This window comes from Amphiura filiformis, chromosome 6, assembly GCF_039555335.1.
Source record: "Amphiura filiformis chromosome 6, Afil_fr2py, whole genome shotgun sequence".
Taxonomy (NCBI): domain Eukaryota; kingdom Metazoa; phylum Echinodermata; class Ophiuroidea; order Amphilepidida; family Amphiuridae; genus Amphiura; species Amphiura filiformis.
In genome coordinates, this window is record NC_092633.1 from 22014789 (window position 1) to 22030185 (window position 15397).

The 15397-nt window shown below is 33.3% G+C and overlaps 1 protein-coding gene across 1 annotated transcript in view; it reads right to left on the minus strand.

The window, feature by feature from the left end:
* Nucleotides 1-15397, minus strand: part of LOC140155148 (myosin-IIIb-like) — a 100320-nt gene that overhangs the window by 64232 nt on the left and 20691 nt on the right. The window contains exons 5-8 of the mRNA XM_072177872.1: nucleotides 10682-10781; nucleotides 8257-8313; nucleotides 610-730; nucleotides 10-111 (exon numbers count right to left, since the gene is read on the minus strand). Of these exons, the coding sequence (XP_072033973.1) occupies nucleotides 10-111; nucleotides 610-730; nucleotides 8257-8313; nucleotides 10682-10781 (380 nt within the window). The remainder of the gene's footprint in view (nucleotides 1-9; nucleotides 112-609; nucleotides 731-8256; nucleotides 8314-10681; nucleotides 10782-15397) is intronic.

Below are 15397 nucleotides of genomic sequence, written 5' to 3' on the forward strand. Positions count from 1 at the left end.
ATCACATACCTTGGTATTTTCATCAGTGCTCTCATAGGATGTAGATCCTTCATAGGAGGCTCACCATCAGCTAATTCTATTGCAGTTATACCCAATGACCATACATCAGCCCTAGGAAAAAAGGAGAAATGATAAAAAGGAGAAATGACAATCAATCAACTAAATGGATGCAGGTTGTCACATATTTTGACTGAAAGCTTGGCATTACTAATCAAATGTGTGTTAAGAAATCAGCTATCTCTACTCATATTCTTGTTGGGTTTTGATCCAAACTTGTGACTGCTTTTAGCTCCTACAGGTGTATTAACCTTAATTGGCCTGAGTATTACAAATTACTACAAACAACTTCATCTGTACGTGCTTGCATTCCGCGGGATGTGATGATGCAATAAGCCTAAGTGATATATAGGTACGTTTTTGCTGGCCTGGCCAGCATAAGAACTGTGGCTAAGTGTCGGCAATCTAGTGCTTGGCATACATGGGTCTTAGGTTTGAATCTCACCCAGAGCAAACAACTTCTTTGTTTGTTTTCTCTCTTTATTTCTCCCTTCTTTCCCTTTCTGTCACCAAAAGCCCTTCAGGTGTAAGGGTTAAATACCATAACCTTACCTAACATCATACATAGTGCCTAGTTGTTGCCCACATGCTATAACCTCTGGTGCCATCCAATATGGTGTTCCTACAGAAGTGTTACGTTCTAGATATCCATCAGCCATCATTGCAGACACACCTGGAAGATATGCAAAATAAAGATGAGCACAAAATGTTTTCAGCCCTAACATAATCAAACCTGACCTTTTAAGAGGGGGGAGAGGGGAAAGCAACTTTCAAGAAGGGTAACATTATTTTGATGAAAATAGTCAAAAATGGGCTAAAAAGTACAAAAAGGCCTACAAAATCTTAAATAAATCAGGGCAACCAGCATCCCTTAAAGCCTTAATGTACGATTTCCGTCAAAATTTTAATTTTGTTATTCTTTATTCAAAATGTTGAAATAATATTAGTAATAACTGTTGATAAGGGTTTCTGTTTGGCTATTTAACATGCAGTTCTATGGGAGGACATATTATCATAATTTTTAAATTATGATAATATGTCGAACTTTGCCTCTGTTGACCTACAAAGACAACAAATTTGGCCAATTCTATTTAGGTGCAAGTTGGGACATGTGTAAACAATACAAATAATAATATGCAAAAAAATCAGGTTTGAAAAAAATTAACCAATTTCATATTATAAGATCGTACATTATGGCTTTAAGCAGGTAGGGTGGAGACTTCTCACAGGGCCCTTTGTTCCCCTGTCTATGCCACTGCTATCAACCCAAACCCAAACTGTCCTTAATCACACTGATTAAAGCCATATTATAACATTTCTTTAAAAATAGATTAGTATTCATTTTCAATAAAATATTAGCATTTACTGTCATATATGTCCCTTTTAATTTTGAGCCGAACAAGTGAGGTAAAGCAAAGAAAATAGGAATTTACAACTAGCGCCAATGCATGTTACTCCGGCGGTTGTAATTTGGTTTGTGTGTGTGTTTGTCCCATACGCCGTGTAACGTAGTACTGTGTTGACATCGACATACGCGTTCGACTAATATTTCTATCGTAATAATAAAACGCTGATTCAGGCGGTTTATTCAAAATCTCGGATTTAGACAAAACTACAGCACCTAAAGTCTTGATTTTTGCAGAGAATCTTTGTTTACTAAAGTACATTACAATCGTGTAAAACCTGAATTTAACATTTTTTTGAGGGCGTTCTCCTCAGCAAATGTTATAATATGGCTTTAACATTGTAGACATTCAAATATTGGAAGTTTGGGAAAGCAACCCTGTAGCAAAGAATTACCACATGTCCCTCTTTAATACCACAAACTTCAGAGTAAGGTGCAATAATTATACACTGAATTCTAGAACATGTATATTACACAAGTCCAGTTAGTCAAGAAATTGAAATTTCAAAAGCTTTGCATGCATGCAATATTCACACCAAACATGCAAGTTGCAGTGATTGTTCAGCACTTCACATTTCCTAGACATGCATGAAAATGGCACATTCAATATTTTCTTTCCTCTGAAAAAAATTGTTACATTTGTTATTGAAAATTATTTACTTCATTCTTTTATCATGGATACAAAAATAATATGTTGTTTTCATAAATTCTAAACAAACACATCACATTATATAATAATTGTCATCTAATCAAACTTTAAAGGGATGTTTAGATATCTGTCAATCCTGTGGTACACCATCCCTCATACAATATCATTTTTTTATAAGTTTTAGAATATTTACTAACTATCCTCTACAATGATTAACCCCATGAGAACTACTGGTACCTGCCGATTGGCCAAAAAGAAGTTTTCATTATCATTTGGCCCAATCAGCAACATTGTTAGAATAATTTCACCACACAAAAATATTGGGGTGAATTATTTGCAAAACTCCATTCTGTTTGGTGATTAAAATGAAGATATCATGTAATTGACCAATGAGAGGCAATGTTAGATCGGCAGGTAGTGCTCAGGGGGTTAAACAAGACACTGTTTTCATGTCAAAGGAGACAAATCGTAATTCTTTGGCATATAAGCAATTATACGCAAATCTCATAGGGGATGCGATCTCAGAGACAAAAGTAACATTTCAGGTTTCTCATATTCTGAAAAGAAAATGGTTTAAGTATATTCCCCTCCAATTATCCAACTAAGCAACTTCTGACAATTTTGCAGCTTTTTTTTTTGTACCAGACGGATATCTGAAAGTCCCTTTAAGTATTAATAAAGATGACTAATATGAGAGCTAACAGCTCTCAAAAGGCCAACATGAAAATAGTAGCAATTACCACAAGCCCAACATTAAAAGGCTCATATGGCTGAAAATAACATCTGTGATAAAAAAAAATGTGTCCTTGTATGTAATTTCATTTGCAATGTGCTATGTGCATTGTGCTATATTTGGTGGCCAAAAGTGAAACGTGAAAAAGAACTTGTAGTAGATTGAAAGAACTGAATAAAATATATATAAAGAATATTTTCAGTCATCCAGTCGTTAGAATCATAAGGTTTTGAATTAAATCAAATACTGGAACTTACATTTTTTACAACTTGCTACCTTGCGTCTGAAACCATCAGACTTCATCAGTGTCACATGACCATTTAATTCAAAACCTTGTGATTGAAAGAACTGACAACATCAGGATGTGGTATTTGAAACACCATCAAGACAATGCGGTTCCAGCCAGGTATGGTTGGGGCCACACCCGGCCATGGTTTTCAATCTCTTCCCATATACTCAATGTTCATATAAATTTATTTTCATTTCAACTTCTCTCATGAAATAACATACAATGTGTAGTTTTCTTATTAAAAACAACAGACCAGGCAGATATATTAAATTTGTCCACATCCAGCAAATATGTGTTCTGATTTGTGATGTATTGCTAAAAGTGATGCTTGTCCCACAAGCTTGTTTTTCACAGCACCTTTAATTTTCTCTAAAAATAAAAAACATAAATAACTAGTAAAAACCAGAAGATGCAAAAATTATACTATTTTGCACTCACAGCTCAGCAGTGTTTTTAGATAGTGTACAAATGTGTGTGACCTGATATTTTCAAGACACCTCAGTACGTACACTTCCCGAATACCAAATTTACCTTCTGAAGCAAGAATAGTACACAATAGTTTGTCCCTAAAACAAACCACCTGTTTTGGTAAATTTGAAGTGGTACCAAAAAATAGTGACCATCACCCAAAGAGCTGCTAAGAACTTTTATAATAACATATGAACTATCTTTTACTAAACATTTTGTAGCCTTGAAGCTATATCTTCATCATCTCCATGCTCTGCTTACATGTCTGAATCATCACAAACTGACAATAGCTTTATCGGCTGATCTTTATAATAAATTTAGCGCTCATCCATCAAAATACCCCAATTGGATTAATTGCATTTTGATTTATAATGATAGAACCATGCCATACATCTATGAGGGAAGCAGCAGGCTACTACATTTTATGTGGAATAGGCTGTATTCCCGACAAAATCCATAACCCCCTTATGAAAGACACACATGTGTGTACCCATTCACGTAATTCTGTTTTAAATTCACACTCCGTGTCATATCTTCCATAAGGGGTACACTCCGTGTTATATCTTCCATAAGGGGTCATATCTTCCATAAGGGGTCAGATCATATTTTCCATAAGGGGTGTATGGATTTCAACTGGAATAGCCCAATTAAGCATGTTTGGTCTGGTCTTTGCTATGCAGCAGCGGCACCAGGAATTTTTTTTGGGGGGGGGGTCATGGGGGAAAAGGGAATTTCAGAGGGGGGGGAATCAACAAATTTTGCTCAAAATTACATCAAAAAGTGGAAATTTTAGTAGTTTGGGGTTTTTATTTACTGGGGGATGGGGCAAGAGTTCTGACTTCTCCCCATGCGCCTTGGCGCCACTATGGTTATTTTATGTTGTACACTTCAGTTGTTCACATGCAAGCTTCCCCAAGAAGTCCTATCAGAACAAGCATGTTTCCACATGAAATGATTGGTAAGCTATATAGGGTTGAACATGAGCAGTAGACAATCCCTAATATATATGCATGCTGACCATGCCATGGAAATAAAGACTCCTACCTTTCATAGGTTGTACTGGTCTTTTTATCCTCTTTGCTGAGCAAAGAAAATGGAATGACTGATATCAGTATTATTATGTTGAGTATCAATTTCAAGACCTGTACAAGGAATTTATGTTATATTCTTAAACACTTAAGAAAGTTCCTGCAGTCTTATTGGTTCTTAGTCATGTGATATGACTTGATATATAGGCCAACACACTTTAGCATGTATGTGTGTTGAGGCGATACTCGTACACACTATTTGAACCAATCGGAGGCAACAACGGGACTGATCGATTCTACATGTAAACCCTAGGTAATTCCTTGTAAAATGTAGGATTTTAAATTTGGTTAAAATTTGGTATAGGCCTACTTATGATTAATATATTTATTTGAATTGAAGTGTTTAAGAATGAGAATAAAGGTATTGTTTTTAGCTGCTGTCATGCATCTATCGTCTCATATAACATGCTTTGCCTTGTTGTTTTACTTAGAATAATGATGTTGGCTGTGTTATATAAGACTATAGATGAACGTCGACAGTGGCTAAAAACAATACCTTTATTCTCTAACTGAAACATACACATGTCTTCCATTAAAAATGATTTGACTTACAATATTTCACTCTATTGTCAAAACAATGATGTAAATAGAACAAATAACACACTGATTCCAGCAATAATATCAAATATGCAGTTATTGTGTTACCATGGTGATATCAAGTCTACAAAAGATGTCTTTCTTAAGAGAAAGTCCTTATAAATGGTCATAACAGCAAAATTGTAACAAATCTACATTTGTCATATAACACAAAGAATGGTAATTAACAAGTATCTAGGTTACATTTTTTGACAAATCAGTCAAACAACAAATCTAGAAATCAAGCACAATGAGTCATTTATTGATTAAATTATTTTGAGGTAACCGCAAAATAAAGAGTTCAATTTGGTTCAGTTTTGATGTGGTTTCACCATATTGTAGAGCTCTTTAAAATGGGAAGATATTACATGCATAAAGAAATGTCACAAGAAGTCACCTATTTTGCTTGAATACATGGAGGGCATGCTGGCACAGCACAAAGGCGTTGACTCGTTTATTATGAGGTAGTTTGTCATGGGTTCAAATCCCTCCAGTGCCAATGTGATGTGTTTTGCATATGATCAAGGCACTTAACTCACTTACCTCATCCCACCCAAGTGTAAACGGGAGCTGTTAAGGGATCATTTCAATCTAAGTGCTGATAGGGAGAGGAGCTATGATGCATTTATCTTTTAACACTATTGGTGTTATATTGTTATACCTTACAGGTGTCAAAAAGGACACCAAGAGTGAAAAATAACACACAAAGTGTTAAAAAATAGCAGTCCTCTATTGACTCCAACCGGTGTTACTTTTTACACCCAAGTTTTTGCAGTGTAGCTCTGGTAGCTTAGAGTATGGTATAACAATAAACTTAGTAAAAGAAACATTTATAACTCTTTTGTGTATAGAGTATTTCAGAGCCACAAGAACAAAATAATATCAAGAAAAATGCACATATTATTGAAGGAGAAAAGACATTTTGTGCAACAAAATACATAAATTACATATATACAAGACCATGCACTTGTAAAGAAATAATGTTGACCAAATTCAGATAGTATGAGTGCTAGCATAAGACACGTAAGACGATTATTTAACAAGGTGTTCAAAGTGCATGCTTGACAGAATCTTAACTTCTGATCAATTAAGAAGAAATTTAGACTTTTTTTTTTTATCGAATTCCACTTATAATCTATAAAATACAGAATGTATATAAGTTAAAAAATATGATATATGGCAAAACCTGATTCACCATCCTGATTAATTAACAACAGTACTGGGGTAGGGATCAAGCTGGAGCAGATTTGTGCTCCATGGAAAAGCTTTAGAAGGAGAGCTATTTCATAGTTAATTGACAATTGATACTTTGACAATTATTGATAGTGCTATCTGCAGTAGATAGCACATGTAAATCTTATATGTACATATGTGTGATATCTACAGTAGATAGCACATGTAAATCTTATATGTACACAGTTTGTGCTATCTACAGTAGATAGCACATGATAATCTTTTATATACATATTTGTGATGTGATCAAGCAAAATGAGTCGGATGTCTGGAATATTGATTTTGAGATATAGCCAATACAAGTATTAGACTTCGTTTGTATTTTACTGTTCTGAGTAACAGTAAATAGGCCATATCTCTGGAACTGTAAGTCTAACTAGGATGGTTTTTTTAGCAAAATGAAGCTCTGAGAATGGCTCATTTAATGAAATTACAAACTGAATTTTGTTTTTAATCGACATCAGACTCATTTTGCTTGATCGCATCACATTTGTGCTATCTATAAGAGATTGATTGATTGACTTTTTATCCCAAGAATGAAGCATTGTTTTATCTTTCTGGTCAATCTTGTGTTCATAAAAGAAAAAGTGTGAGTGTTATGGTGCATTGTCACATCAAATATAACGGCACTTTTGAACCAGCAGGTTTTCTCTTTTTATTAAAAAATGGTATTCATTTGTATATTAGACACACATAATAAATGACTCAGCAATTACAAATTAAATTAGAAATTGATTTCCGACCTTTCCTGGTACGGTTATAGAGAAACAATTCAGTAATTACTTGATTTAGAAACAGAAATAGAAATAAGCATGTCCCACAAAAAATACTGTCGAAACGCTCAAAACGCTCATTCCAGATCCCTTAACGTGCACATTCAAAATATTTTAATTCAGACTATCTTAGCCCAAAATGAAGGTGAATCTTGGTATTTTTGATGGACCAGCATGCAAAATGTTTCAACGTTAACCTATTTTGGCCAAAAACACATTCTTGTGAAGGGGTCGGTCACCCACCTTTGTACATTATTTTTGTGGGGCCTGAGAGCAAATCAGGAAGACACACAGGGGAATTATTGCTTTAATTTTTCTTCTATTAAGATTCTTTAGGGGGGACATCCCCATGGAAAAATAATGGTACCCCCCCCTCTTGCCACCTGGTTATCATCATCAACTTGTACAGTAAGGCAAAAAAAAAAAGATTGTTTGCTTGTCCTCCACTGACCGATCCTAATCAACATTTTTGACATCCTGAAATTTTTTTTTACAGTTTCTACACACTTCTAAACTGTTTTAAAACATCAATGAAGTGGCATGGTATACAGTAGAGAAATACGCCCAATTCACAACTATTTGGGCTATTTATTAAGCTAATTAATGGCATATGTTTTGGCTATGACCTTTAAAATTTTTTTTTTTTTTAATTGTGACCAACCGACCCAATTCTGAAAACAATGTGGAGGACAAGCAAATAATCTTTTTTTTTTGCCTAACCAAGGTTGCTGAAATCCTTACATCTCTAACGTACTTGGTTGTAAAAGTATATAAGCTTTTAGAATGCCAATTTTCTGTTGTTGTTTGGGCTGCTCGTATATGCGCCTCGATTTCAAAATTGCCACCTTTGGCCTGATTGGATCAGATTGCATCACATGTTAACACCTTATATAGGAAATCTGCTTCAATTCAAAAATGCTACAATTCTACATCATCATCACCACCGTCACCACCCTATCACACCAAACAAACACTCAAGGAATACCTTTGCCTAAATGTACTGCTTCCATTTTCTTCATGTCCGACACCCACGCAGACACGCCTGAAAAAATATTATCACATACAGATGGACAATGGATGTGACATGACAGCCTTATAATGTAATAAACTTCAATGTGACAAAGTGTAGCCACGTTACTTGGCTGTAGTTATAGAGACGGCTACACGTATGAATGTTAGCAACATGAGTAATATGAGAAATAGGGTGCTGCAAGTTGTTATTAATAACATCATGATCAAAATTACTAGTAAAATCTAAAAAAAACACTGTTAGTTTGAAAAGCAGAAAAGTTATGAAGGTTACTCAATGCATAGGATATGTGACTTTTTAGTGTATTTGGGTTGCATATAGTAAAATAATATGAAATAAATCAATAAAAAGAGGTTTATAAGATTGTTATGAGCATGAATATCATAAGTATGTTTTTTGTTTGGTAATTATTCACTCTTTGGTCTTAATTTTATCATAGGCCTATGTCTAATTTCATGCTCCTCAACAAAGCAAAATATGACATGATCAAGGGAAATGAGTCACATGAGTCCTGGTCGAAAATAAGTTTTACATATGTTTCTAAAGAGGACATTTAGCACTATCAGAACAATTCCATGTTGTACAACTTTTTTTTGCGAAGATACATCAATTTATCAATTGCTGAAAACAATTTAAAAAAAAAGAATTTTAACACTTTTTTGCCATTATCTCAAAATCAATATTAGCGACATCCAACTCTTGATCGTGTCACAAATAAGCTTTTATGTATATTCAACCAAAAAGAAAAGCATAGAGCAACATTGAACTACCCTGTGTTATTCAACACAGTTTTAGCAAACTTGTGTTTTGGGCAAAGAAAGCGTGAATTGCTAAAGCTGAGAAACTGCACAATTTCATCAGCATGACCTATTTCTCTCATTTACGAAAAGTAACAACAAGAATTCAATAAAAATCTGCTTCACTTGGATGTTAAAATGCTGAGACGTGACCTTGTTGCACAGCAGAATGAATAAAGCAAACATATCCAGGGTCTAGGGTCTTGGATCGAGATAGAATTTGAGCATAGAATTTCTCAATAATACAATATGAGGTATTTTCATATGTATTGATAATAAATCTGAAATGAGATGGTTAAGGTACAGAAAATTGATGCCAAAATTGACATTTTTTAAAACTTTTACTAAGTGCATATGTGAAATTACCAAAGTTACTTCTATGAAATACATAAATAATAAGTTATCGGTATTATTTTTGAAAAAAAAAAGCAAAATCTAGTCAAGTTTGATCAATATAACTAAATCTTCCTTTCTGCTTTGCACATGCACTCAAGCACCAATTCACCTTGATGTGACTCATGAATATACTAACTTCATAACAAATACTTCTATTTTTAGCATGAAATTCCACCGTATAAAATTGTCAATTGCAACAAAACAATAGGGATTGTATTTTTTATTTATTTCTTTATTTTTGAATTTTTAGGTCAAGGCAATAACAGTTGTTATCATTATGGTAAAGCTGTTGGGTTGGCGCCTGTTTAGCTGTTAACCGCCTTTTAAAAGCTGGCCCGTGTCACGATTCTTCGGATGTGAGGCGGGAGTACATATTTATTACACACTATATTAAAGTTATAAATAGTAACACACTAGCTGTGACTAGCACAGAGTATGCCATGTTTTGCACAGATTAGACTGTTTTCCTGTTTTCAAGCATGACAGAAATATAGTGTGTAAGTATTCAATTTTAGTAAAATAAAAACAAAATATAAATAAACTTTTGCCAATTGGTATTGACAACTATGACACATCCAAACAGGTTGTAGTACTTGGTGTCATCAAAATTGAAAATATACACCAATTGACACAATTATAGTGATGGGTTAAATATCGGCATGGTCAAAGAAACACATCATCATGTACATCAATCTACTGATTGCATAATTGATTTATCCTAACAATGGATCCAATGAAATTCTTACATAGACAGAGAATCCCTCTCTACCATTCAGCTGGTCTAATGGGCTATTATATTAAACATCTTAATGTTAAATAATTGGTAACAATGAACAAGATATTGTATCATGTCAGGGGTTTAATTGACCTATATCTCTCACAAAATAAGCCATTTTGAACAAAGACTAGAAATGCCACTATTTACCAGTAACAAACAAACAAATCACTAGGGCTTGAAAAATAAACATAAACAACAAAATAGTTTTTAATTAAACAACCCACATAGATTTTTGATCAATAAGGAAGTTTGAAATGACATAATATATGTCATATTTTAACAAGTTTAAAAAAACATGTTTCATACTTGAACAACATTTAAAAAGTAAGTTTGAAAGTAAATTATCTCAATGATCCAGGTATAAATATGTATAACAAACAAATATTCCAATCTAGTTGCAGGAACTTACCAAAGTCTACAAGTTTGATGTTTGCATCAGTTGTCATCAGCACATTGTGACCTTTGACATCTCGGTGCATTACATTGTGGATGTGAAGATGAGATAATGCCTACAGGAGAGAAGACAAAGTAATCATATTATTTAAATACAAATGTATGGGACAGTCAATGTTAAATTGTGTATTAATTAACCAGAGCAAATTAGTACTACTAAAATGCTATTATTATTTATATTGTATATAGAGATTCATAATGCTATCTACAGTAAATAGCACGGGTAATTGTGATAGCTGCAACAGGCAGCAAATGTAATTCTGATACATCATAGACATGCAGTAGATCTACTGCATGTGTTATCTACAGTAGAAAGCACATGTAAATCTTAAACACAGTTGTGTGCTATCCACAGTAGAAAGCACATGTAAATCATATATACACAGGTGTGTGCTATCTACATGGTAATTCTTATACAGGGTTTTGTGCTATGGACAGTTAATAGCACTCATAAATCTGATTTTCTCATGCAACATTATCAAAATGTTTGGAGCCTTTGCTTTGCATAATTATGCACAAAACACCCCATCCAAATGTAAAATTACATCTACTTTAAATGACCTGATCTGCAGTAACCACAACTTGAGCCATGAAACAAACAAATTAAAAAGTATGTGGTTTTTTCAATGAACATCAAAACCTGATGGATACTATAATTTTTTGAAACAATTTGTATAGATTATATAATATTTATGTATGAATATCCACTTACAAAAAAAAAAGTTTATTACATCAAGTTTGTGGTAATTCTTTCAGTATGTACTTGAGATGTAGTATATTGATGGAATTTTATTTGTAGATTCATATTTACAGGAATCACCCAAATGTTATGCTTTTCAAGTTTACCACGAGTGATCACTTGACTCAAAATTGGAAAGCTTTACAAGAAACGTCAGCAAAATGAACACAAAATCACTGTATTAATTGTGATCACTTAATACTCAGTCTTGTGTTTGCTTAAGTGAAAGCCAACGCATCGCTAATTGCAGAATGGTGTTGTCTTTTCACATGACTGGTCATGTGACGTATTGATCAAGCTATTTTAAAATATTCACATGCAAGGTTAACAAATGGTTGCTAAGCGTTCTGAATCACGGGAGAAATCCTATGTTGACACTCAAGTCTACAAATCATATTATATATATGCTTTTTTATTTTTATTTTTTCACCCACTTCCAGGTATTGATGATACCACACCCTTTTTTGTAGTGTTGATATTATATAGAATAACACTGTGAAGTCAAACACACTCAGTCAATACATGTATTGATTTCAGATTGTGACAAAGTAAATCACAGCTATGATACAAGAGCTGATGAGAATAGCCTGCAATCTAATGATGGCAACAGTGATATAAACTGAATATTACATAAAATGAATTGGTACTTGACCTCTCACCCCATACCATTATGAGAACATGATGATACCATTATATTGTAATGTCTAAGCTAACAGAAAGCCGTATTTATATGGTTTAGCATAAGCCATTTTAGTGATCAAATTATGAACATTACAGAGCGATCAATTCAAATTAATTTGCTTGTACTATCTCCAAGCATTTTTCCATTATAATCTATATCATTCTTAAGTTGACCCTTTCGTGGCCTCTGGAAGCCTTTAAAGCGCTCCACAGACTCCGAGTATTGTACGTACAATATTGTATGCAACATATCTACGTTATTTAATCTATTGCCATTCTATTTCCAGTAATGTTTAAGTTCTAACGAATGTTTGATGACGAAAAATCGATAATATGTTACATGTAATATCTAGTAGAAATATATTATCGATTTTACGTCATCAAACATTCGTTAGAAGTTAAACATTACTGGAAATATAATGGCAATAGATTAAATAACGTAGATATGTTGCATACAATATTGTACGTACAATAAAAAGTCTGAATACTCCTTAACATTCTAAACTAAACAATTGTAAAGTAGAAAATAAATTAATGATTATTTAAAATTGACTTTAGATGTTGAGCATCAGGGTTTTTCCCCAGATTTTTCTAGTATGCTGTGTGACAGAGCATATTTTACCTAACTTGAAGCAGTTATCTACAAATATGCACACAAATTTCTTATATTAGAAACGAACAATAACAGCAAAATCATAATTGGTCTTAGGCTTTTTAAAGATATTTTTATGTTGATCCCAAATATTGTGACAATATGAAAGATTCTGATCTCTTTGTGTTAATATTCTACTATACAGCGGCTGATACAAACTATTGAACGACTGGAAAAGAATCCATTTAGTATCGTTATATTTAAAAAATAAAATTATTGCCTGCCTATGTGCAATTGTATAAATATATCACTTTGCCTTGTGAAATGGAAAAGTCAAAATTTGACAATGTGCTAGATTTTTACCATTGCAAACTCAGCCATTTAGAATTTGTATACTATTTACTACACCTGTCCGTCCTATTAAATCATGTGTAAGTCAAGGCTAAACAAGGATGCCAGTGTGCCATGGTAGAAATAACAAAAGCAAATAAAATGTACAGCTATATGAAGAAAAACTATTTTAAATTAAAAGATGCATTAAAACAATAATAAATTTCAAGAAACTATTAAAAGGGCATTTTGTGATCCACAGCCTCATCTCCCCAAAAAAAAAAAAAAAGTTAAGATTATACCACTGAAAACCTCTGGCTACATAATGTTTACGTACCAAAAATTTCTTGCAGATTAATTCGTTTAGCAAAAATATTGTCAAATTTGACAAAAACAGAGGCCTATGGAGCAGTGTAATACACATATTCATGCATAACTTGCAAACGCAAAATCGGAATCAACTGAAATTTTGGGAATAAGCTTTTTTTGTGGATAACTACTGAAAAATGTTATAAAAAGATGATGCTAGGATCACGAAATACTCCTTTAACTATGCCTGTCCCTCATAATCATATAAGTCAAGGTTTAACAAGGCTGTACTTTTCCTAGAACGCAATTACTCACTCTTGCTGCAAATGACAGAGTAGTATAAATTTAAGCCTGATTTAGTTGACACGATAACGAAATTGAATTTCATTTATCAGGTGCAAATCTGAGATTGTACCAGCCCATTAAGCTTCATTTGTATAATTCTTAAGCAAACTATGTCATGCAAAAACGAGAGACTGCCCACACATCTCTCTGGGAGTGATTTAGCAGAAGATCATGTCATATAAGTGACCAGCCCCAACAAAACCCGGAATAAGTCGCCAGGCATGTTTTTGAGTTATAGGCCTTTAAAGAAGACATTCCCATAAAAAAAGAAATTTTGGAATTCTTAATTTCATGGTATTTGATTGTGGGAATAAGTGGACTTTCAAATCCCTGAAAGTACTTATTAAAAAGAGGTTTATTAAATCAATAAATAACAGCTGAACTATGATAATCCCTATTCAATACTGTGTAAGGCAGGAAACTAATTGGCCCATTACTCAGAATAGCAATTTGGCAAGAATATCAAGCTATCAGTTACAAAATTATCCATATCTTGAACACCTTCATGCTATTTTTATAATTTTTGTATCATTTTAAAGCTTATTGTCTAGTGCTTACATTTTTATTCAAATCATAAAGTGTCAAAGATGCAACTTGTTCCTGGTTTTGTCAGAATGGGTCACATATTAGAGAGTGCCCACACATCTCTCTCCAGTGATTTAAAAAACATGTAATGTACTACTAGTAGTGTACTATCCTAAATATATGACATTTGTGGCTGTAGATTTCTTAAGGTCATAAAGTTAATTAGTGCTTAAAAGCTTATATAATTTCTTAGAAATATTGACATTGATTAACATCCAATATTAATACATAATGATGAGCTCTATAGCTCTGTAGTTGTCAACAATAACACCCACATGCACACAGTATGTGGTCGTATACCTGTGAAAATGAGGGTGATTGTACAAAGACCGTGAACCTAATTAGTGCTTTAAAGCTGAAATTAATCAAAACAGCTAACGTAATCTCAGACAAATATTGATGTGGACTAACATCCAATTTTAATACATAATAATCATCTTTTTGCTCATGTTGGTGTTCAAATATTATGCATGTAACACTGTATAGCACTCTGATCATGAGTGTCATGGTGTCAAATCTGAACACCATGTAAATGCATGGTAAATTAATAACAAAATCAATTAATGTCAAGCAGAGAAAGTAATAATTTGGGCAGCTACATTTTCTGCTAGGTTTCATCCTCATTTAGTTTTTTTAATTAAATGTTACATTAAGGGGTACTACACCCTCGATAAATTTGTGTCTATTTTTGCATTTTCTCAAAACTAATAACACAGTGGTAACAAAAGTTATGTATATTATAGGGCAAGGAATCCAATTACTACACTGGAATTTCAGTGACCCAAGACAAGCGGTTCGTTATTTATGATAAGAAAAGAGGTACCGCTAGGTTGTACCTCATTTGCTATCATATATACTGAACCGCTTGTCTTGAGTCACTGAAATTTCAGTGTAGTAATTGGATTCCTTGCCCCAATAATATACATAAATTTTGTTACCGGTGTGTTATTATTTTTTGAGAAAAATGCAAAAATAGTCACAAATTTACCACAGGGGTGTAGTACCCCCTTAAAGGAACATTATATGTACATTTCTTTCTTATTTTATTTGGTATTTTTTCTATGATTTTATTTCGATTAGCCACTACAAAC